This window comes from Mobula birostris, chromosome 8 (genome assembly GCF_030028105.1).
Source record: "Mobula birostris isolate sMobBir1 chromosome 8, sMobBir1.hap1, whole genome shotgun sequence".
Lineage (NCBI taxonomy): Eukaryota > Metazoa > Chordata > Chondrichthyes > Myliobatiformes > Myliobatidae > Mobula > Mobula birostris.
This window is the reverse complement of record NC_092377.1, coordinates 49,228,413-49,254,199: the sequence shown is the minus strand read 5'-3', so window position 1 is coordinate 49,254,199 and position 25,787 is coordinate 49,228,413. Positions and strand designations below refer to the sequence as shown.

The window sequence follows — 25,787 nt, the reverse complement described above, 5'->3', positions numbered from 1 at the left end:
ACATTTAAATTTGGACGTGTTGCTACAGCACTGATGTGGTTGCATTAATGTGGCAGAACTGCTTTTGAATCCACCACTGTATTGGGACTCAATGTGCAAGAGTCTCCCAATGTGATGTGTGAAGTTGGTACCGATTTGCATTTGTATCTGTCCTTATTTTTAAACACACATGCATCTCAAATAAATAGTACGTCTAGCTCAGTGTAAAATTAAATGTTCAGTTTAATCATAGTCATAGCCTGCGGGAGTCTCTTTTGAGGGCAGGATTTAGGAGTCTATTTTTAGTGACTGTAAATTCATCCTTTTGAAGGGGTATATGTATGCTGGCATGCTGGAGGCTTAATTTTTAATATTTGAAGTGAATTTGCAATTGAGCAGTATTACTGCTGAATGAAATAAACTGATTGTTCTCTGTCACAAAAAGATCTCCAAGTTAAAATGGGTTTTGATGAAAAAGATTTCATAACTCAGGGCTGGTTATAAAACAATATCTCTGGTAAATTAATTATTTATAAATGAACTACGGTAAATTAAAAAAATATATAACATCTATTTTAAGTTTTTTACTCACATATACATTAAATATATTTTATTAGATTTTGAATACATCCTCATGTAAAACCCATCTGGATGACAACACATCTCCCTTTGTTCTTTCCAGTAGCAAGTTTTGAGGTAACCTCAGGTGAATATTCTTTCACCAATCTGCCATTTCTGATTTAGTTAGCGGCCATTTATCTTGCCTATTTGATGAGGATGTTTTGTAGTGAATGGTGGGTGGTTCAGGTGTTGAGATATATGAATTGATGCTCTGACTAGGAAATAGGAAACTGGAAGCATTATCCTATCAGCCTTAATAAAAGGCTACCCAGAGAAAAGCAGCAGTGCAGGTTGAGAAACATCCCTGTTTAATCCTTCACCCAGAAACTGTGGCGGAATAATGGTGCAGCAGGTAGTTCTGCTGCTTTGGAGCTACAGAGACCTGGGCTCATTCCCGACATTGTGTGCTGTTAGTAGTGAAGTTTATGTTCCTTCCGCGACCACATAGGGAGTTCCTGTTTCCATCCCTGTTCTAGAGACATGGCAATTGGTAGATTATTGGTTTCTATAAATTCCTTTGTCTGTAGATGGCTGGCAGGATAAGTGGGGAATTCATGTACACATGAAAGAACAAGTTACGAGGAAACAAATGGAAGACGGGGATTGATGGGGTTGCTCTGTGAGCCAGCAGAGACTCTGGGCTGATAGGTCTCATTTTATGCCACATATAGTAATGTGGTAAATTGGATCAGCAAATCTGCTGATGATACAAAGATTGGAGGTGTAGTGGACAAGTGAGGAAGGTTTTCAAAGCCTGCAGAGGGACTTGAACCAGCTGGAAAGATGGGCTGAAAAATGGCAGATGGAGTTTAATACAGACAAGTGTGAGGTATTGCACTTTAGAAGGACAAACCAAGGTAGAACATACAAGGTAAACGGTAGGGATGAAGTGGTAAATGTGGACTCAGTTTTAACATTTAAGAAAAACTTGGACAGGTACATGGATGAGAGGTGTATGGAGGGATATGGTCCAGGTGCATGTCAGTGGGACTAGGCAGAAAAATGGTTCGGCACAGTTAAGAAGTCCAAAAGGCCTTTTTCTGTGCTGTAATGTTCTATGGTTCTATAGCACATCTGAGAGTAAGGAAGAAACTTAAAAATGGAGTGTAATTAGATTACAGAAGGCAAAGGTAGCTTCAGCAATGTCAGAAAACTGCAATAATAAATTGGCTGCCCATTCTACTCCCTGTAGACTGAAATTGAAGGATAGGCACATTTATGCAGGTTTTGTTATTGGGCAACTGGCTCATCACTGACATTAAAATCACCCTATTCAAATTCACATGTCTTTAAGTCATTGTCAGTACACCTATCTAAAATAGGGAGGCTGTTTAAATATGTTGATTGAAGGGCGATGTCAGTTTTAGTAGAAGGCAAAAGATGACTAAACGTTATTCCATTCGAACCAGGAAGTATGGAATTTGTATGTTCTTCCTGTGACTGTGTGGGTTACTTCCAACATCCCCCACCTCCTGGTGCTTGTTCACTTACAAGATATGTAAGCTACTGGCAATGCCAGCATTAATTATGCATCCTTAGTTGGCCCTGAACTAAGAGGCTGTTAAAAGGATTGATCTGGAGTAAAGATTGAATTAGGAATGCACACTAAAAAATCTTAATTATCACTAAGGTTTTATGATAATCTGGTGGCTTCATGTTTATATTACTGAGAAAAGCACTTTTTAATATATATTCCATGGCCACTTTATTAGGTAAACCTGTACACCTCATTAATGCAAATATCTAATCAGCATGTGGCAGCGACTCTTGCAGACATGGTCAAGAGATTGAGTTGTTGTTCAGACCAAACATGAGAATGCAGAAGAAATGGTGATCTCAGCGACTGACTGTGGAATGATTATTGTTGCCAGACAGGGTGGTTTGAGTATCTCAGAAACACCTGATCTCCTGGGATTCTCATGCACAACAGAATCTAGAGTTTACAGAGAATGGTGTGAAAAACAAAAAAAAAATCTAGTGAGCAGCAGTTCTCTTGAAGAAAACACTTTGTTAATGATAGAGGTCAGAGGAGAATGGCCAGACTGGTTCAAGCTGACAGGAAGGTGACAGTAATTCAAATAACCATATCTTATAACAGTGGTGAATGGACAAGTTGAAGTTTGAATTGGATGGGCCACAGCAGCAGATGACCACAAATATACACTCAGTGGCCTAGGAGGTACCTAGTAAAGTGGCTACTGAGCGTATAAAATTTCAGGTTTATTTTGATTACTTAAATTTAAATTCTCTAACATCCTGGTGGGATCCAAATGCATGTCATTAGATCAGTGGTCCTGGCCTCTGGCTGCTTGTCCAGTACTTAATCACTGTGCTACTATACCCACTGACGCACAAGACTCTTGTGGTCTGTTAGCACGCAGTCCTGCTGGATGGTCTTGGCCCGAAACATTGGCTGTACTCTTTTCCATAGACCTGGCCTGCTGAGTTCCTCCCGCACTGTGTGTGTGTGTGTGTGTGTGTGTGTTACTTGGATTTCCAGCATCTGCAGATTTTCTCTTGTGGTCCGTTGACGGCTTTCATCAGTCTTTTCCTCCGACCCATTTCAGAGCCACCCACCAAAACAGGCCCATATGATATATGGAAACAGGTCAGCTTTCTTCCTTTCAGAACTGTCATGGAATGCTCATTCACTTCCTGCAGTTCTTCATTAATGAGGCCAGACACTAAAAAATGTCTGGGCTGCATGTTTATGCCCTAGAGCTAGTGCCACAGGTGCAGTAGAGATTGGTTAAGGGCCAAAATTACAAATTTCCTCCCCTCCAATGCTTTGAACTAATGCAATCAATCTAGATGAAGCTGTTCTCTAATGATACCAGCTGGTGTCACGGCTGAACACAAGGGTGCGTGTGAGTGAGTGAGTGAAGGGCCTGGTTTATGTATGAACTGCCACAGTCTCTCTGGGCTCACTACAACACCTTCAGTTAGCCTGACATAAATAAGACTCCGTTCAACCCTTCAGAGGAAGTTTTCATCCTACTTTTTGGAGAGCAGCTTGTATTTATAACTTAAATTATAGCTTCCTTTTTAAGAAATGACAAGCTCAAGGCACCCATAGTGCTCTTAAATCACCACTTTGCACAGATTTCATAATAATGTTCCAATGTTATATTTGACCAAATACAATTACTCAACATCCTGAAATATTCCTTTAAAAACCTTGCAATTATATATGGAGCAGGGTTTTCATAATATGAAAATATAAAATACAAATATTGAGCAAGGCTCAGAAGGTAACATTGTCAGAATGGAAAGGATTGTCTTTTTTTTCTCATAGTTTACATTCCACATGCCTTTAAGTGATTTAAGGCATTGTCTGGTTCTTTTTGTCTAGCTCTCCAAATAGTTCCTCATCTGTCCTGCTCTTTTCAATTCACTTAAGTTTTTGAAACAAAGACCTTGCTTTTCCTCTCTGGATGTTAAAGACACCATTGACATGGTTTCAAAGAAAAGCAGGGGTGCTTTCCTGGTGGCCAAGTCCCTGCCTGTGTTGCCAGAACAAATGATCTAGTTGTTTTTTATGAGGCTTTGTTGAGAACAAATTGTCTGCCACAGTAACTGTATTCTGATTTGAAGAGTGGATTCATCAATAGTGTAGCACTTGTGGCTTTTGTGATATAATAATCCAATTTAATACAAAACCTTTTCTTCCTCCGGAAATACTCAGCTGGTCAGGCAGCATGTGTGGCAAGAGAAATCAAGCTAATCTGTCAGATTGAAGATGCTTCCTCAGTTCCATTTTATTAGATTTCTGATGAAAAATATTCGGTTTCAGATGTTAACTGTTTTCCCACAGCTGCTACCTGGCCTAGATATTTCGAGCCCTTCTGATTTCCAGCATGGATGATGTTCCCTCTGATTTAATGTCCCTCAGATGAGATGCACAGACCCATCACATGCATTTCCATACATGCATAATACAGGGTAAGTGAAATTTCACTTTCAGCTTCATGCAACCATGTTTGGAGAAAAGCTAAGTCATGAACTGCTGTTTATTCCAGGGACTTTTCATTTTGCTGAGGTGCAATTGTGTTTTACAGCACATACTTGCTCACACAGTGCATAATTATCTCTTCACAATCAGTGCTCTATTTTCTTGAGCCAAGCATTATTTAAGTGGCCACTGGGGTGGAACAAAGTGGGAAACGTCACTAAAAACTGACAATGAACCTACTGAGCTGGATGGTTAATACAGTGAGCGCTAAATACCACTTGAAGGAAATCAAGCTGATACATGGTAATTATGTGGGCACGTGGCCATCAGCAGTTACACTGTACCCCCCCACAATTTCTCTCAATGGTGTCAGTATGGGTATTACTAATAACATCCGTTAAAACAGTAAACCTTCTCTCCAATCTAAGTAAACGATGCACCAAACTCCATTGAATGATCACCTACATTCTTGAAATATTAATTTTCAAACATAAATTGGCTCTCTTTTTGACTGTGTTTGCACAATGGTTGGAATTTCCCCAGCAGTGGGTGATGGGATATTCTGTAACAGCTCTGAGGTTTGGCAGGGTGTATCTGGAGAGTATTGACTGAGGAGGAAGGTGTGAGCTGTAGTAAAAGCTAGCATGCTATTTTCCATGTCTGTGGAAAACTGTGAGTTGCAGTTAGGTTGTTTCTGCCCTTCACCCCCAAAGGCTGGGGCTCAGCAGTGGGAGCAGGGAGCACTGTGAATGATAAATCACAAAGATCCCAAGATCCACAAACCTGGCTGACTAGGTAGGCCCATTGTTTCTGCCTGCGCCTGTCCTATTAAACTCGTGTCCGCATACCTCGACTCCATTGAATCACCCTTCTCACCTACATCTGCGAAAATACCGCTCTCAATCTCCTCAGCAACCTTCTGTTCCCTGGCCCTGATCATCTCATTTTCACCATGGATGTCCAGTCCCTCTACACTTCTTTTTCCCCTTCAGGAAGGCCTTAAAGCTCTCTGATTCTTTCTTGACAACAGATCCAACCATTTCCCCTCCAACCACTACCCAGCTTCTTCTGGCAGAACTGACCCTCACCCTCAACAATTTCTCTTTTTGGCTCCTTCCATTTTCTCCAAACTCAAGGTGTAGCCATGGGCCCTAGCTGTGCCTGCTGTTTCATTGGCTCCATGTTCTAAGCCTTCCCTGGTAATGCTCCCCAACTCTTTCGGCACTACATCGATGACCTCATTGGTGCTGCTTCATGCACCCATGGGAGCTCATCAAATTCACCAACTTTGCATCCATCTTCCACCCTCCCCTTAAATTCACTTGGTCCATTTCAGAGATATCTCTCCCCTTCCTTGATCTCACTGTCTCCATCTCTGGAGACAAACTCTCTACTAATATCTTTTATAAACCGATTGATTCCCACAGATATCCTGACAATATATCTTCCCACCCTGTCTCTTGTAAAAATGCCATTTCCTTTGTGCTTGCCACATCTGTTCTCAAGATGAGGCTTTCCATTCCAGGACATCAGAGATGTCGTCCTTCTTCAAAGAATGGTGTTTCCTATTGCTCCACCATTGGTGCTGCCCTCACCCGCATCTCCACCATTCCTTTTGTCCTCACCTTATGCCCCATGAGCCTCTGCATCCATCCAACACATTCTCCACAACTTCCACCACCTTCAATGCCCCCCTACTACCAAACACATCTGCCCCCCTCCGACTCTCCGCTTTCTGCAGTGATTGCTCCCTCCATGATTCTCTTGTCCATTTATCCTTCCCTAATCTTCCTCCAGGCACTTACCCCTGCCAGCAACAGAAGTGCTACACCTGTTCATTCACCTCCTTCCTCACCTCCATTCAAGGCCGCAAATAGGCCTTCCAGGTGAGGCACCACTTCACCGGCACATCCGTTGGGGTTGTCTGCTGTATCAAGTGGTCCTGATGTGGCCTCTTCTGCACTGGTGAGACCCGGGGTAAATTGGGGGACCGGTTTGTGAGCACCTCCACTCCATCTGCCAAAAGCAGAATATCCCAGTGGCCTACCATTTTAATTCCGACCCCATTCCTGTTATGACATGTCGGTCCACGGCCTTCTGTTCCGCCAGAAAGAGGCCAGTCTCAGATGGAAGAGCAACACCTCGTATACTGTCTGTGTTGCCTCCAACCTGATGGCATGAACATCGATTTCTTCAACTTCCAGTGCATATTTTCCCCTCTTCCTTCCCTGGTCTTCAATTCCCCACTCTGGCCTCTTAGCTCTTCTCTTCACCTGCTTGTCAACTCCCCCGGTGCCCCTCCTCCTTATCTTTCTCCCATGGTCCACTCTCCTATTCTATCAGGTTCCTTCTTCTCCAGCCCCTTGTCTTTTCCACCTAACACGTCCCAGCTTCTTATTTCACCCCCCCCCAACTCACCTAGCTTCACCTATCATCTTCATGCTTGTCCTCCTTCCTCCCCCAACCTTTTTATTCTGGCATCTTCCCCTCTCCAGTCCCGATAAAGTGTCTCGGCCTGAAATGTCACACTGTTTATTCCTCTCCATGGATGCTGCCTGATCTGCTGAGCTCCTCCAGCATTTTGAATGTGTTGCCCTGGATTTCCAGCAGCTGCAGATCTCTTGTTGATAATAAATCTTTCAATATGCACTCTGGACTAGAGCTGAAATAAGGTGAAATTTGCAATACTCTTTTCATGCATTTACTGGGCAAATATTGGATCTCAGTTTGCACATTTCCTATGCCTGTGTTGGCAGAGAGTTCCAGCAACAATGGCTTGAACCCAAAGAGTGCCTGGAAACTCTGTCAGATATGTCTTCGTGGCAGCTGATCTAAAGTGGAATTTGTCCCCACCATCTGCAACTGAAGACCAAACACCTCACTGGAGAAATTAGATTAGCAGGAGTGAAACAATATCTTTTCTGATACCTGTTCTAAAACATAGAACATAGAATAGTACAGCACAGTACAGGCCCTTTGGCCCACAATGTTGTGCTGACCCTCAAACCCTGCCTCCCATATAAGCCCCCACCTTAGATTCCTCCATATACCTGTCTAGTAGTCTCTTAAACTTCACTAGTGTATCTGCCTCCACCACTGACTCAGGCAGTGCATTCCACGCACCAACCACTCTCTGAGTAAAAAACCTTCCTCTAATATCCCCCTTGAACTTCCCACCCCTTAGCTTAAAGCCATGTCCTCTTGTATTGAGCAGTGGTGCCCTGGGGAAGAGGCGCTGGCTATCCACTCTATCTATTCCTCTTATTATCTTGTACACCTCTATCATGTCTCCTCTCATCCTCCTTCTCTCCAAAGAGTAAAGCCCTAGCTCCCTTAATCTCTGATCATAATGCATACTTTCTAAACCAGGCAGCATCCTGGTAAATCTCCTCTGTACCCTTTCCAATGCTTCCACATCCTTCCTATAGTGATGTGACCAGAATTGGACACAGTACTCCAAGTGTGGCCTAACCAGAGTTCTATAGAGCTGCATCATTACATCGCGACTCTTAAACTCTATCCCTCGACTTATGAAAGCTAACACCCCATAAGCTTTCTTAACTACCCTATCCACCTATGAGGCAACTTTCAGGGATCTGTGGACATGTACCCCGAGATCCCTCTGCTCCTCCACACTACCAAGTATCCTGCCATTTACTTTGTACTCTGCCTTGGAGTTTGTCCTTCCAAAGTGTACCACCTCACACTTCTCCGGGTTGAACTCCATCTGCCACTTCTCAGCCCACTTCTGCATCATATCAATGTCTCTCTGCAATCTTTGACAATCCTCTACACTATCTACAACACCACCAACCTTTGCATCGTCTGCAAACTTGCCAACCCACCCTTCTACCCCCACATCCAGGTCGTTAATAAAAATCACGAAAAGTAGAGGTCCCAGAACAGATCCTTGTGGGACATCACTAGTCACAATCCTCCAGTCTGAATATACTCCCTCCACCACCACCCTCTGCCTTCTGCAGGCAAGCCAATTCTGAATCCACCTAGCCAAACTTCCCTGGATCCCATGGCTTCTAACTTCCTGAATAAGCCTACCGTGTGGAACCTCTTCAATTGAAGTTGAGATTGGGGCTGGCACAAGGATAATAATCTTAGATTATTTCTGTACATCCTTTGGGTCAGAATTGCTGAATGTATATAAAAGAAAATGGCTACCTGAATGTCTCTCCAAGCTTTTAGTATGAGACCTTCTTGATAACTTGGCATCTTAAGTGTAACAGATATAAATCTCTCTGAGCTGTCTATGGCTATCATTTTCACAATTGTACTCTCAGCAGAGATTGATCAATACATTGTTTGGAAAGAGTGAAGGAGAAGAAATAATTATCTTCCTTTATGATTTAAAGAAAATAACCTAAATGAAAATTGCGTGTAACCTCAATTATTAACTTACTTACAAAATAATTGTATGGTGGCATGCAAAAGTTTGGGCACCCCAGTCAAAATTTCTGTTACTGTGAATAGCTAAGCGGGTAAAAGATGAACTGATTTCCAAAAGGCATAAAGTTAAAGATGACACATTTCTTTAATATTTCAAGCAAGATTACTATTTTACTTCCATCTTCTACAGTTCCAAAATAACAAAAAAGGAAAAGGGCCCAAAGGAAAAGTTTGGGCACCCTGCATGGTCAGTACTTAGTAACACCCCTTTTGGCAAGCATCACAGCTTGTAAACACTTTCTGTAGTCATCTAAGAGTCTTTCAATTCTTGTTTAGGGGATTTTCATCCATTCTTCCTTGCAAAAGGCTTCTAGTTCTGTGAGATTCTTGGGCCGTCTTGCATGCACTGGTCTTTCGAGGTCTATCCACTGATTTTCAATGATGTTTAGGTCAGGGTGACTGTGAGGGCCATGGCAAAACCTTCAGCTTGCGCCTCTTGAGGTAGTCCATTGTGGATTTTGAAGTGTGTTTTGGATCATTATCCTGTTGTAGAAGCCATCCTCTTTTCATCTTCAGCTTTTTTACAGACAGTGTGATGTTTGCTTCCAGAATTTGCTGGTATTTAAATGAATTCATTCTTCCCTCTACCAGTGAAATGTTCCCCGTGCCACTGGCTGCAATACAAGCCCAAAGCATGATCGATCCACCCCCGTGCTTAACAGTTGGAGAGGTGTTCTTTTCATGAAATTCTGCACCCTTTTTTCTCCAAATATACCTTTGCTCATTGCAGCCAAGATGTTCTATTTTAACTTCATCAGTCCACAGGACTTGTTTACAAAATGCATCAGGCTTGTTTAGATGTTCCTTTCCAAACTTCTGACACTGAATTTTGTGGTGAGGACGCAGGAAAGGTTTTCTTCTGATGACTCTTCCATGAAGGTCATATTTGTGCAGGTGTCGCTGCACAGTAGAACAGTGCACCACCACTCCAGAGTCTGCTAAATCTCCCTGAAGGTCTTTTGCAGCCAAACGGGGGTTTTGATTTGCCTTCCTAGCAATCCTATGAGCAGTTCTCTCGGAAAGTTTTCTTGGTCTTCCAAACCTCAACTTGACCTCCACCGTTCCTGTTAACTGCCGTTTCTTAATTACATTACGAATTGAGGAAATGGCTACCTGAAAACGCTTTGCTATCTTCTTATAACCTTCTCCTGCTTTGTGAGCATCAATTATTCTAATTTTTAGAGTGCGAGGCAGCTGCTTAGAGGAGCCCATGGCTGCTGATTATTGGGACAAGGTTTGAGGAGTCAAGGTATTTATAAGGCTTTGAAATTTGCATCACCTGGCCTTTCCTGACGATGACTGTGAACAAGCTATAGCCCTAACAAGCTGATTAAGATCTAAGACCTTGGGAAATGTTGTCTGAGAGCTCATCTTTTGGGGTGCCCAAACTTTTGCATAGTACTCCTTTCTTTTTTTTCACTCTAAAAATTGTACAAAACAAAAATAATACACTCATCTTGCTTAAAATATTGAAAAGAACGTTTCATCTTTAACTTTATGACTTTTGGAGATCAGTTCATCTTCTACTCACTTAACTATTCACAGTAACAGAAATTTTGACCAGGGGTGTCCAAACTTTTGCATGCCACTGTATATTAGTATGCATTAATTTAAACTCTTATATCAATTTAAATAAAGAATAGACCATGTAAGGAATAAGTAGAGTTTATTTTTATCCATGTTTTGCAGAAATCTGAAAGAAAGTCCAAACCTGGAATTCTGTGTCCATGGCCGATTTACAACCATTGGCTGGCATTTTGCTTTCATAGACTTTCAGTTCATTGTATACAAATGTAGATAATGTGTTATAGATATCCCTAATCTGTATGTATAATTAACCTTTCCAAATGGAAGAATAGCTTCTAAGGATCACTACGTACATTGTATTCGGTAAATAGAAAGAGCAATTTACTCTTTCAAAACGTTCCCATTGCTGGCCCAGATACCTCTAGATCTCTGATATGGTTTCTTTGTGCTAAGGGTGGGAGTAAGAAAGAAAGGCCTGGGAAAAAGGCTAGGACATTTGCATTTGCCTTTGTCGGTTGTTCACAATGGTCCTTAGATGGAAACATCTGGCCACTCTGAATGAACCCCCTTGTGTTCCAGAATCTTTCTGAATCCTCTGCAAGTGGCAGACACCTAAGATGTTCGAATTGTGCTAGCAGAGTTTGGCAATTAGATAAGAGAACTGTGATCCACGGCCACTCAAAACAGCCATGGATCTGGGATGACGTTGAGTATCTTGGGTTTATTCATTGGGAGCGTGCAGAAGCCATGTGGAAAATGGTGGAATAACCATTTTGACAGTCTTCCTCTGCCAAACTACCCGCCTGCCATTCCTGTAAGGTACCTCCTACCCCATCTGTGGCTCCCATGTTGATCTAATCATCTTAGAATGCATAGAGCCAGAGTGGAAGGGCGTCATTCTTGATCCTGAGGGACAGCCAAAGAAGAATAGGACCTTCAAGTTCATTCCCTGTTTATTCCCTTAAAGTCTGGTGGCATCAATTCAGGAAGTTCATAGCTGGTATTTCTTTGCATTTATGGAAGATTTGCAGACCAAAGGAATTTGGAGCTGACTGTGCTAATTTAATTTGCTGACGGCAATATGAATTTAAACCTCTCTTTTGACGATGACCTATGAGGATCTTGGAAGTGGTGATATACATTGGACTGCGCGTTATGGTGACAAGCCAAAATGTCCAAACATATCTTCAAAACATAAGAAAGATGAGAGATTCTGCAGATACTGAAAACCTTAAGCAAATCTCAGCAGGTCAAGCAACATCTTTGGGGAAAAAAGTTTCGGGCCCTTTAGCAGGCCCCTCCTCATCTTTTTTTCTCCAGTGCTGTCGAAGGGTCTCAGTCCAAAATGTTGACTGTACTCTTTTCCCAAAGATGCTGCCTAACCTGCTGAGTTCCTCCAGCATTTTGTGTGTGTTGCTTGGATTTCCAGCATCTGCAGATTCTCTCTTGTAGGTGATAGGTGAGTTCAGGTGAGGGAGAAGGTAGGTGGATAAAGGGGGATGATTTGAGAAACTAGGAGTGGAGATATGGAAGAGATAAAGAGCTGAAGAAAGAGGATAAGGGGGAAGAGGCAACAGACTGAAAATTAACTTTTTTTTAATGGAGAACATAAAAACAGGAGAGGGAGAAGGATATGGGAAACCAAACGACAGTGTTGCTGTTGTGTACAGTGGCTATAGAATTGCAGGGCTAACAGAAGATTGTGGCACTTGAAGTAAATTGAAAGCTTTCCCCCTCAGGCTATTGCAGCAGGATCCTTATCAGACCTGATAGTTCAGCTGCACAAAGCGAGGAAGAAATGTTGAAATTTTGGCAGGCATTTTGTCTGACCTCTAAGGCATGTAGGAGCACAATGGGGCAACTTCAGTCAATAGATGGGAAACTCTGAGACATTAAAAAGAAATGTTTACCGATTCTGAGTCAGCTGAAAGAGGCCAAATTACAGACACTGAATGGAGCTGGCTCTTGTGTTTAAAAATCATTCTTCTGAGCTATGTCCAAAGGAACTGCGAGCTTGTGAAACCGTGCCCTAGTTACCAACTGCCCTTCCAACTCTTGAGCATCACAGTTTTGCATGTTAATTTCCACAACACTAATTAAAGTTAAGTAAAATAGATGTATTGTACAGAAGATGGCAAAGGAACTAACTGATCTTTCCTTAACACTGTTCGTATTTTTGTGAATGGATAATCTCCCAAGCAACCCTGGATTAACTTCTGACTCAAAGTGATTGTCTAACCTATGGTAACACTCACAAAATACTGGAGGAACTCAGCAGGCCGGGCAGCATCTATGGAAAAGAGTACAGTCGACGTTTCAAGCCGAGACCCTTCAGTCCTGCTTCAAGTCTCAGCCCGAAACGTCAACTGTACTCTTTTCCGTAGATGCTGCTTGGCCTGCTGAGTTCTGCCAGCATTTTTTGTGTAGCTTGGCTTTCCAGCATCTGCAGATTTTCTCTTGTTTATGATCAAACCTATGGTCATTCTTTGAATTTCAATTGCAAAGAACTTGCTCTAATTTTGTTCAAGTGTCTTTGAACCAACCTCTGAATGTCAGTCAAAGAGGCAGCCAGATGCTGGTGAAAGTATTGTGTGGCAGTGCCCAAGGAATTATTCTGAAAATCAGATACCTCTATGTGGTGAACTATGAGCACATTAAAGGTATGGCTGAATGCCATTTACTTTATCTGCATTTTGAACTGTGAATGTAGACTTTATTACTGGCATTGTACGGTTTCAAATTAAATTTCATAGAAAATGATGCAAGTAGTTTCCACGAAACTGTTGTTGAAAAGAAAATTCATGGTGATGCCCTTTGTTAAAATAAGTTAATCTAAAGTGATATAAATCTCTGATCTTGAGTGGATGTCTTAGCAACTTCCTGTAAATTAAAGTCTCATTGAATTTAGACAGCATTTCTCTGTTGCCGTAACATTTTACACAATTAATAACTTGCAAATATCTTGTCTGTCACTTTGTTGATCCTCAAATGAATTTGGAAACTTGAAATTCCCAAAATGTCATTCTACATGTGTGACCTTTGAGAGAGAATGCTGGGAAGCAATTTCTCCTGAAGCAGGGCCAGGAAATTGCTGCATCATGATTCCTTTCTCAGCTGTTAAGTTCAACCAGACTTTCCATCACAATTGCCCAAATGACACATGACAATCATGTAAATTACATACTATTGAACAATTTTAGTGATTTTTCTCTAGTATAAGTGACAGTCTGAGCCTTGCCTGATGTATTTTAAATATTTATTTTGAACCTTAACATAATGATTAGATACTTTACCAATGGACTAGCAGTCCTAGAACGCTTTCCAATCAGCTTTAAAACCCAGTTCTCAGGGAATTGCTTTCACCATGTGGTACTTGGTGTCTACTACAATGGTCGTTACGGCACTCTCGGTATGAGCAGAAGAGAGGACTTGATGGACAAGCCCCTGGTTTTTCGAACACTCAGTGACTTGTTTTTCGAATTTGAGGAGTCTTACAGAAAGTACCTCCACACTGTGAAAAAGGTGAAGATTGGCTTGTTTGTATCACATGACCCACACAGTTTCCAGCAGATTGAATGGAAACATTTAGTTCTAAACACAAGCAAGATGAGCAGAGACGAAGTGAGGAAGGAATTGGAGAAGCATGCTCGAGATATGAGAATGAAGGTAAGTGCACCACACTTGTAATCCACTCCTCAGAATTTGGGTAATAGAAGATCATGTGGGAGGCATCTCACTCACTATATCTCTATTTAATTATTTATTCTGGTATCGTTTACTTTTTTAAAGAATTTTACCAGGTTAAAAAACAGAAAATTCTAGCTGGGTTGAGACATTTACTTTCCAAATAATGAAATTTTATTAAGTCCTTGGTAAGCTCAATGTCCAGACAGAGAGGGCGTGCAACATAGATTGTTTTTTTTGGAAAAAGAGCGCATTATGTGGATTAATATTTAGAAACTTGTAGATGTTGTGCAGTCTAACTGCTACAACTTGTCTTGTGTTCATGTAGACTGCTTTTGTTTTTACAAACAATAACTGGGGAATATTTTGATGAATATAAACAAAGAGGATTTGAAATTTAATACATGTTGATTATGTTGTATTCTTGATTTCCCATGGCTTTTGCTTAATGAGAGAGTCGTGCCTCAGTACAATGTGTACGTCTGTTAAACTCAAAGTTAATTTTTTTTGTCAAATTAACAAATACATATATGCATACTGTAGGTGCAATGTAAATCTTACTTGCCCAATGTCACAGGCACATAGTGTCATATGCACCATTCACAACTGCAAAGTCATCAGAGTGGTCATGGTGTGGTAAACTAGTAGAGATAAGGGTTTCAAAGTTCAAAGTAAATTTATTGTCAAAGTACATACATATGTCATGATATACAACCCTGAGATTCATTTTCTTATGGGAAGTCACAGTAAATACAAAAAAACACAATAGAATCAATGAAACACCACACCCCAACAGGGTGGACAACAACTAATGTGCAAGACAGAACTGCAAATACAAAAAGAAAGCAAAAAAAAGCAATAATAATAACAATAATTAATAAGCAATAAATATCAAGAATGTGAGTTGAAGAGTCCTTGAAAGTAAATCCAGTCCATTGGATTGGCCTGAAACGTCGACTGCACCTCTTCCTACAGATGCTGCCTGGCCTGCTGCGTTCACCAGCAACTTTGATGTGTGTTGCTTGAATTTCCAGCATCTGCAGAATTCCTGTTGTTTCCAGTCCATTGGGATCAGTTCAGTGATGGGGCAAGTGAAGTTGAGTGAAATTATCATCTCTGGTTTAAAAGCCTGGTGATTGAGGGGTGATGGCTGTTCCTGAACCTGGTGGTAAGGGCCCTGATGCTTCCTGATGGCAGCAGCGAGAAGAGAGCACGTCCTGGGTGGTGGGGGTCCCTGATGATGGATGATGCTAGCCTGCGACAGCGCTCCATGTAGATGTGCTCAATAGAGGGGAGGGCTTTACCCATGGTGGTCTGGGCCATATCCATTACTTATTGAGGGATTTTCTGTACAAGGGCTTTCCATACCAGACTGTGATGCAACCAGTCAATATACTCTCCACAACACATCTATAGAAGATTGTCAAAGATTTAGGTTACATGCTGAATCTTTGGAAATTTCTAAGAAAGTAGAGGTGCTGCTAGATCCAGGACAACCTCTGAAATGATAACATCGAGGAATTTAAAGTTGATGACGCTCTCCGTTTTTTGGAGTTTTGCCATTTTGTTCAAGAACTGGATAGTTGAAGGGAAGTAGCTGTTCTTGAACTTGGAGGTATGGGAGTTCTGTACCTCCTGCCCGATGACAGCTGCAAAAAGATAGCATGACCCAGATAGTGGTGACTTTGATGGATGTTGCATTCTTGAGGCAGTACCTCCTGTAGGTGCTGATGTTGGCAGGGAGGGATATGTCCATATTGTATTGAACCGAGTCCCATGCCCTTTGCAGCTGCTTGCATTTCTGCGCATCAGAATTGGGTTTAATATCACTGACACTGATCAACAGAAAAAAACTCTTTCATGTCAAAGTGAAAACAGATCTCTACAAAGTAATCTAAACTAATTACAAATATAAAACATAAAATAATTGATTGCATAAGTATTCATCCCCTTCAATTCAGTAATTAGTAGATCCACTTTTGGCACATTAAAAGCCTTGAATCTGTGTGGATACGTCTCTATTAGCTTTGCACATTTGGACACTAATTTTTCCCCATTCTTCTTTACAAAACTGCTCAAGCTCTGTCAGATTGCATAGGGATCATGAGTGAACAACCCTTTTCAAGTCCAGCCACAAATTCTCAATTGGATTGAGGTCTAGTCTCTAATTTGGCTGCCCTGGGACATTAACTTTGTTGTTTCTAAGCCATTCCTGTGTAGCTTTGGCTTTATGCTTTGGGTAATTGTCTTGCTGGAAAACAAATCTTCTTCCAAGTCGCAGTCCTTTTGCAGGCTGCATCAGGTTTTTCTCCAGGATTTCCCTGTACTTTGCTGCATTCATTTTACCCTCTACCTTCACAGGCCTTCCAGACCTACTGTAGTGAAGCATCCCCACAACATGATGCAGTCACGACCATGTTTCACGGTAGGGAGGGTGTGTTTTAAATGACGTGCAGTGTTTGGTTTACACCAAACATAGCATTTAGTCTGATGGCTAAAAAGCTCAATTTTGATTTCAACAGACCAGGGAATCTTCTTCCAGCTGACTTCAGAGTCTCCCAGATGCCTTCTGGCAAACTCTAGTTTCATGTGAGTTTTTTTTTCTACAGTGTCTTTCTCTTTGCCACTCTTCCATAAAGCTGCAACTGATGAAGCACCCAGACAACAGTTGTATGTGCAGTCTCTCCCATATCAGCCACTGAAGCTTGTAACTCCTCTAGAGTTGTCATAGGTCTCTTGGTGGCCTCCCTCACTAGTCCCCTTCTTATTTTTGAGGACAGTCTACTCTAGGAAGATCTACAGCTGTGCTATATTCTTTCCATTTCTTAATGGTTGACTTAACTGTACTCCAAGGGATAGTCAGTGACTTGGAAATTTTCTTGTATCCATCTCCAGACTTATGCTTTTCAATAACATTTTCATGGAGTTGCTTGGAGTGTTCTTTTGTCTTCATGCTGTAGTTTTTGCCAGGATACTGACTCATCAGCAGTTGGACCTTCCAGATATAGGTGTATTTTTATTGCAGTCAATTAAAACACCTTAATTACACAGAAGCCTCCAAAAACAGATCTCCAATTAAATAATTATGTGACTTCTGAAACCAATTGGCTGCACTCGTGATGATTTGGTGTGTCATATTCCGGGGGGAGAATACTTATTCCAGGAGGGGAGTGAATATTTTATAGCACTGTTAATACTGTATATAAAGTTAAATTAAATAGTGCAAACAGAGACGAAAGAAAGCAGTGAGGTAGTGTTAATAGGTTCAATGTTCATTCAGAAATCTGATGGCAGAGGGGAAGAAGCTATTCATGAATCACTGAGTGTGTGCCTTCAGGCTCCTGTATTTCCTCCCTGTTGGTAGCAATGAGAAGAGGGCATGTCCTGCGTGATGGGGGTCCTTAATGATGAATGCCACCTTTTTGAGCCATCGCTCCTTGAAGATGTCCTGAATGCTGTGGAGGCTGGTGCCCATGCTGGAGCTGACTGAGTTCACAACTTTCTACAGCTTATTTCAGACCTGTACCGCTTCCCCACCGCCACCCCGTGTACCAGATGGTGATGCAGCCAGTTAGAATGCTGTCCGTCGTACATCTGAAGAAATTTGGAAGTGTCTTTGGTGACATACCAAATCTCCACAAACTCTTAATGAAATGTAACTGCCTCCTTTGTAACTGCATTGATAAGTGACCCCAGGATAGATCCAAGAAGTTGAAATTGTTCACCCTTTCCACTTCTGATTGCTCGAAGAGGATTGGTGTGTGTTTCCCTCGTCTTACCCTTTCTGAAGTCCACAATCAACTTTTTGGTCTTCCAGACGACAAGTGCAAGGTTGTTGCTGCAATGTCACTCAACCTACTGATCTATTTCACTCTTGTACGCCTTCTCGTCACCGCCTGAAATTCTGCTAACAATAGTTTGGCTGTCAGCAAATTTGCAGATGGTGTTTGAGCTGTGTCATGGAAATAGAGTGAGTAGAGCAGTGAGCTACACACTCTTGAGGTGCAGCAGTGCTGATTATCAGTAAGATGGAGATATTATTTCTGATCCACATGGACTGTGGTCTTCTGGTGAGGAGGTACAGGATCCTGTTAGAGAAGGTGGTACAGAGGCCCAGGCTTTGGAGTTTTTTCATCAGAACTGTAGGAATGATTGGGTTAAATGCTGAGATATAGTCGATAAACAGCAGCTTAACATAAGTATTAGTATTGTCCGGGTGATCCAAGGCTGCGTGACGAGCCAAAGAGATCGCATCTGCCATGGACCCTTTGTGACGTTAGGCAAATTACTGTGGGTCTAGGTCTTCGACAGGAGTTAGTTCTAGCCGTAACCAACCTCTCCAAACACTTCATCACTGTAGATGTGAGTGCTACTAGGCGATAGTCGCTAAGGCAGCTCATCCTGCTCTTCTGGTATGATTGTTGCCCTTTTGAAGCAGGTGGGAACTTCCATCTGCAGCAATGAAAGGCTGAAAATGTCTTTGAACAAACCCACCAATTGGTTGCCGCTAGTTTTCAGAGCCATACCTTGGGGCCAGTCCCCCTGTGAGTGTTCACCCTCTTGAAAGAAGTTCTGACATCAACCTCCAAGACAGAGATCACAGGGTCACTAGTTGCTACAGGGATCCTCATGGTTGTAGTTTTGTTCTCCCTTTCAAAGCGAGTGTAAGAAGCATTGAGCTCGCCTGGGAGTGAAGCATCATTGCCATTCATGATGTTAGGTTTTGCTTTGTAGGTAGCAGTGGCCGGTAAACCCTGCCAGAATTGATGTGCATCTGATTCCACCTCTAACCTCAATCAATATTGTCATTTTGCTCTTGAGAATGCTCACCATAAGTTGTACCTGGTCTTCTTGTTTAGTCCTGGATCTCCAGCCTTGAATGCCACAGATCGGCTGTTGACCTGTTGTGCTGGTCAGCAAATTGGACCAGATTCAGGTTAGCTCTGAGGCAGGAGTTGATCTGCACCATAACCAGCTTCCTTGAAGCATTTAATTGCAGTTCACGTAAGTGCTACCAGACAGTAGTCTTTTAGGCAGGTCACCAAACTCTTCTTGGGCACCAGTACAATGGATGCCTTTTTGAAGCGGATGGGAATCAAGGACCACAGAACTAAGAGGTTGAATATATCTGTAAATATTCCAGACAGTTGGTCCACACAGATCTTTGATTCTCAGCCAGGTATGCTGTCTGGACCAGATGGCTTTCATAGATTCACCCTGTTGTAGGTTGCTTGGACAAGTATCCTCATCTGAAGATGTGGAAGCTTTTAAAACAGTACATTGCAACAATGCACATCAAACTATGCTACGAATATAGAAGACAGGAAAAATGACACATTAAAACATAAATAAGATGTTAGGAGTATGATGTAGTTCTGCTACCAGTTATGAAAGGCAAAATTGCTTAAGGGGTAGTCTGTCACTTGCAAATATGCTAATTTGTCCAGATGCTTTTCTCTTTAAAAAATGCCCACATTAATTTAAATCAGCTACAATGAACTTAAACCTGGTTGTTCCTCTTTGATGGAAAAGCAGTTAATGTATCGCTTGGACACACAAAACACAAAATTGTTTGGTACCCTGTTTTCACGTGGCACTCTTTGGGGTGTCTTTGCCCTGTCACTAAAAGCTTCTACAACACCAAGCTGATGTCAAATCTTTATTATCATCTGTCAACACTAGATCCTCCCTTGCACCAATTAGTTCTAGGATTTTATCATTACTTAATATTTGATGAAACTTCAAATGTATATGTTATATTTTTAATTTTATAATTCAAATTTCTGTTTCAACTTTTGCTGCACATTATTGGTTGTTGTGACTCATCTGCATTTTAAAATGTCAAGGGTATATAAATAGTTTCACAGTACTGTTGAATAATGTTTTTTTGCTCAGTGGGAAATAACTACATATTAATGTAATGAATATATGGATAAGTTAAATTAGCCATTTAATACTGCACATTACAATTGACCTTGGAAACCTTAGACCAGAGAAAATTAATTTGGCTTCTCTCAATGTTTTGTACCTGGTACAGTTTTCTTAAATGCTCTATCCTTGAATAACCAGGTGTGCCAAGTAGCAAGTTCCCATAACATAATGCAATATTATAAAAGACGTCTACATCATAAAAGAGCTGATAAATCACAATTTCAGTAGTTAACTTCTATTGCTTAGCACCTAGAAACTCAAATGGCCAAAAGTGGACAAGTGTTAATCCACACAAAATGCTGGAGAAACTCTGCAGGCCAGGCAGCATCTATGGAAAAGAGTATAGTCGATGATTCTGGTCAAAATCCTAGGTCTCGGCCCGAAATGTTGACTGTACTCTTTTCCATAGATGCTGCCTGGCCTGCAGAGTTCCTCCAGCATTTTGTGTTTGTTGCTTCAATTTCCAACATCAACAGATTTTCTCTTGTAAGTTTTAATTCACCCTTTGTTCATATGGACTGTGTGTTATTACAACAAATATCTGGAATGTTTTGGAGAAGGAAAAACAATGAATGCTTGAAGTTGAATAGATACATGTTAAATCAAAAGTACAAAATAATTTATTTTGAATTGCTACTTAATAAAAGTGAATTTGATCCATCGATAGTGGAGTATCTCACTATTTCCACTTCCAATGGTAGCATGTTTCAATAGCTAACGTCATTACTATGCTTCCCTGTCCTGGATTTCTGTTAACATGGCTACTGTTGTATCCTTGTAGCACTGAATATGCCTTGGGGAAATTTGTGCATGCCCGTGAAGCTGAACATGCAAGTAATTTTTTGCTGGCTAAAAACAAATGTCACAGTTAAACTAGACTGAAGACTGTTGTACTGTTTAAAGTATTTTGTTTTTATTGAGGTACAGCATGGAATAGGCCCTTCTGGCCCCTTGAGCTGCATCGCCTAGCAACCCTCGATTTAGCCCTACTGAGAATGTTAAATGATTGAAGGAAGCAAATCAGTTAACCCCAAGAAATCTTCTCTGCTACTAGTACTCAAAGTATTTAAGAGCACAATCGCATGTGGGAGGACAAGATTTAATGACTCAGTGCTGCTATGCACACTACATAAAGCTGGAAATTTTTGTATTAAATCAATTACTTCCTAAAAAAAAGGTCAAACTGATATCACAGCTGTCTGAGACACCAATTGATTTGTAGAGTTTTAATAATGTTCTTATTGTTCTTTTTATTATTGGAATTAGATGATAAAAATCTCAGGTTCCCAGTCTCCGGTTAAAGAACGACAGCGGGGAAAATCCTTGTCACCTCGGCGTCGCCAAATAAGCCCTCAGAGACGACTTAACCGAAGAGATAAATCGTAAGTCTTAAGCTTTTAGTTAATGTTTTAACTAAAGCTAACCAGAGCTAATAGACCTTTCATATTAGAGTCATAAGTTATTCAACATGGCTACAACCACTTCAGCCCTTTTATCTTCCTTCTGATCATCAAATACCTGTATTTCTAATACGTGCCTACATTTCAGGCCTCAGCCCCTAGCTTCCTACGCCTTGCTGATCAAGTGCTCATCCGGATGCTTCTTTGTTTTCATGAAGGTTTCTGCTTTCCTCAGGCAGTCTGTGATGCATAACAACTTAAAAATCATTCTCAAGAGCAATATTTTCTTCAAATGATGTTGTGCAGCAGAATGTTGACACTATTTGTTGTTGCTCATCTTTTTACTCTGAATCTTTTAGTTGTTCTTCAAAGTTTTAAAGTTAATATAGCCCAAAGACAATTTCATGAGACTGTAACAGGAGCAGAATTCAGCCATTTAGCCCATTGAATCGGCTCCACCATTCAATTGTGACTGATTTATTATCCCTCTCAACCCCATTCTTCTGCCTTCTCTCTGTAACCTTTAATGCCCTGACTAATCAAGAACCTATCAACCTCTGCTTTAAATATACCCAATGACTTGGCCTCCACAGCTGTTTGTGAATGAATTCCACAGATTCACCACCCTCTGGCTATAGCAATTCCTCCTCATCTCTGTTCTAAATGGATTTCTTTCTATTATGAGGCTTTATCCTCTGGTCCTAGACTCCCCTACTAGAGGAAATAATGTCTCCACATCCACTTTATCTAGGTCTTTCAATATTTGATAGGTTTCAATGAGATCACCCACCCCCTCATTTTTCTAAACTCCAGCAAGTACAGGCCCAGAGCTATCAAAATGTCCTCATAGGTTAACCCTTACATTCCTGGATCTTTCTCAGAAATCACCTCTGGGTTTCTGCAATGGCAGCACATTCTTTTTCAGATAAAGGACCCAAAACCTCGCACAATACTCCGAGTGTGGTCTGACCAATGCATCATAAAGCCTCATCATTACATCCTTGCTTTTATTTCCGGATCGGTCAGGGGATTCAAAGAATATGGTGAGAAGGCAGGTGTATGGGGTTGAGTGGGATCCGGGATCAGCCATCTGGGAAATGTCAGAGAAGACTTGAAGGGCTGAATGGCCTAATTCTGCTCCTATGTCTTTATAGACTTGTATTCTAATCCTCTCAAAATGAACGCTAACATTGCATTTGCCTTCCTTACCAATGACTCAATCTGCAAAGTAAACTTTCGGGAATCTTGTATGAAAATTCCCAATCCCCTTTGCACCTCTGATTTTTGAACTTTTTCCTCGTTCGAGGCAATATATTTGAATTTAAAAATGTATCTGCACCGGATTGTGTTGTTACTTAACAATCCCTTAAACTGCTGCAGTGTAGTGTCATAAAATCTGACAAATTGCATTCCTAGTGGATAAACGTAGTTGATAAACGCTGATAAATTTACAGAATTTAACGATGTTGTCTGAAATTGTAGAGATGTCACAAAAAAAGAGACACAGTAAATCAGATTAACCTATAAAAATGAAAACCTTATCCTTTATCCTTATAAGAGTACAACACTGCTGAAAGATTTAAAGTTAAATCTCTGCTAGAGTAATTTGGGCCGAGAAAAGATAATGATGGACCTTGTGTTATATGATTCTGAAATGCTGCTACTGAAGGTTACGTTGGATTGTGAAAAACATAACCGTACTTGGCAATTAGATAAGAGCTGACTGTGCTTTCATGTGGCTCCTTCCGTAACCACCTGTTACTCTATTCATACAATGGATTAGTCATCTCTTTAAGAACTGAGGTCAATCTTCCTTAAGTAGCCGATCTATTTTGATAAAGATTATGACGTAGAGTGGTGAATAAGAAAAGGATTTTCTATAACAACAGTGCGTGCAAACACAAGAATTAAATTGATCACTTTTGTGTAGTGCCTCACCAGCCGCAGAGAGAACACGGAGTGAACCCTATCTTGGGCAGTGGTGCATAACAGGCAGTATTAGATCAGAATTTTACTGGCCATCATCATAGTCATCACCTGATTCCATAGGAGTCCTGAAGTGGGAAGGAGAACAGCCAGAGGTCGTGGTACATATTGATACCAACGACATAGGTAGGAAAAGGGAGGAGGTCCTGCAAACAAACCACAGGGAGTTAGGAAAGAAGCTGAGAAGCAGGACCACAAAGGAAGTAATCTCGGGATTACTGCCTGTGCCACATGACGCTGAATATAGGAATAGAATGAGGTGGATGATAGCTGCATGGCTGAGGGATTGGAGCAGGGGGCAGGGATTCAGATTTCTATATCATTGGGACCTCTTTTGGGGCAGGCGTGACCTGTATTACAAGGACAGGTTGCACTTGAATCCGAGGGGACCAATATCCTGGCGGGGAGGTTTGCTAAGGCTATTGGGGAGAGTTTAAACTAGAATTGCTGGGGGTTGGGAACCGAACTGAATAGACGGAGGAAGAGGCGATTGGCTCACAAATAGAGAAAGCTTGGAGACAGTGCGAGAGGGAGGATAGGCAGGTGATGGAGAAGGGAAATGCTCAGACTGATGGTTTCAGATGTGTCTATTTTAATGCAAGAAGTATCATGAACAAAGCAGATGAGCTTAGAGCGTGGATCAGTACTTGGAGCTATGATGTTGTGGCCATTACAAAGACTTGGATGGCTAAGGGGCAGGAATGGTTACTTAGAATGCCAGGCTTTAGATGTTTCAGAAAGGACAGGGAGGGAAGCCAAAAATGTGGGGACGTGGCACTGCTGATCAGAGATAGTGTCACGGCTGCAGAAGAAGAGGAAGTCATGGAGGTGTTGTCTATGGAGTCTGTGTGGGTGGAAGTTAGGAACAGGAAGGATTAATAACTCTACTGGGTCTTTTTTTTATAGACCACCCAATAGTAACAGGGACATCAAGGAGCAGATAGGGAGACAGATTCTGGAAAAATGCAACAATAACAGAGTTGTCGTGGTGGGAGATTTTAATTTCCACAACATTGATTGGCATTTTCCCAGAGCAAGGGGTTTAGATGGGGTGGAGTTTGTAAAGTGTGTTCGGGAAGGTTTCTTCACACAATATGTAGATAATCCTACAAGAGGAGAGGCTGTACTTGATCTGGTATTGGGAAATGAACCTGGCCAGGTGTCAGATCTCTCAGTGGGAGAGCATTTTGGAGACAGTGATCACAATTCTATCTCCTTTAACATAGCATTGGAGAAGGATAGGAACAGACAAGTGAGGAATGTGTTTAATTGGAGTGAGGGAAATAAGAGGCTATCAGGCAGGAACTTGAAAGCATAAATTGGGAACAGATGTTCCCAGGGAAATGTACGGAAGAATTGTGGCAATGTTCAGGGGATATTTACGTGGATAGGTACGTTCCAATGAGACAGGGAAAGGATGGTAGGGTACAGGAATCGTGGTGTACAAAGGCTGTTGTAAATCTAGTCAAGAAGAAAAGAAAAGCTTACAAAAGGTTCAAAAATCTAGGTAATGATAAAGATCTGGAAGATTATAAGGCAAGCAGGAAGGAGCTTAAGAATGAAATTAGGAAAGCCAGAAGGGGCCATGAGAAGGCTTTGGTGGACAAGATTAAGAAAACCCCAAGGCATTCTACAATTATGTGAAGAGCAGGAGGATAAGGCGTGAGAGAATAGGACCAATCAAGTGTGACAGTGGAAAAGTGTTTATGGAACCAGCGAAGATAGCAGAGGTACTTAATGAATACTTTGCGTCAGTATTCACTACGGAAAAAGACCTTGGCGATTGGAGGGATAAATTGCAGCGGACAGAAAAGGCTTGAGGATATAGACATTAAGAAAGAGGATGTGCTGGAGCTTTTGGAAAGCATCAAGTTGGATAAGTCACCTAGACTGGATGAGATGTACCCCAGGCTACTGTGGGAGACGAGAGAGGAGATTGCTGAGCCTCTGGCAATGATCTTTGCATCATCACTAGGGACGGGAGAGATTCCAGAGGATTGGAGGTTTGCAGATGTTGTTCCCTTATTCAAGAAAGGGAGTAGAGATAGCCCAGGAAATTATAGACCAGTGAGTCTTTCTTCAGTGGTTGATAAATTGATGGAGAAGATCCTGAGAAGCAGGATTTATGAACATTTGGAGAGGCATAATATGATTAGGAATAGTCAGCATGGCTTTGTCAAAGGCAGGTCATGCCTTATGAGCCTGATTGAATTTTTTGAGGATGTGACTAAACACATTGATGAAGG

The 25,787-nt window shown here is 41.4% G+C and overlaps 1 protein-coding gene across 2 annotated transcripts in view; it reads left to right on the top strand.

Moving 5' to 3' along the window:
• Positions 1–25,787, top strand: part of vash2 (vasohibin 2) — a 135,057-nt gene that overhangs the window by 73,836 nt on the left and 35,434 nt on the right. For both annotated transcript variants that reach the window (XM_072265156.1, XM_072265155.1), the window contains exons 5-6: positions 13,825–14,206; positions 21,422–21,537. In XM_072265156.1, coding sequence (XP_072121257.1) covers positions 13,825–14,206; positions 21,422–21,537 — 498 coding nt within the window. The remainder of the gene's footprint in view (positions 1–13,824; positions 14,207–21,421; positions 21,538–25,787) is intronic.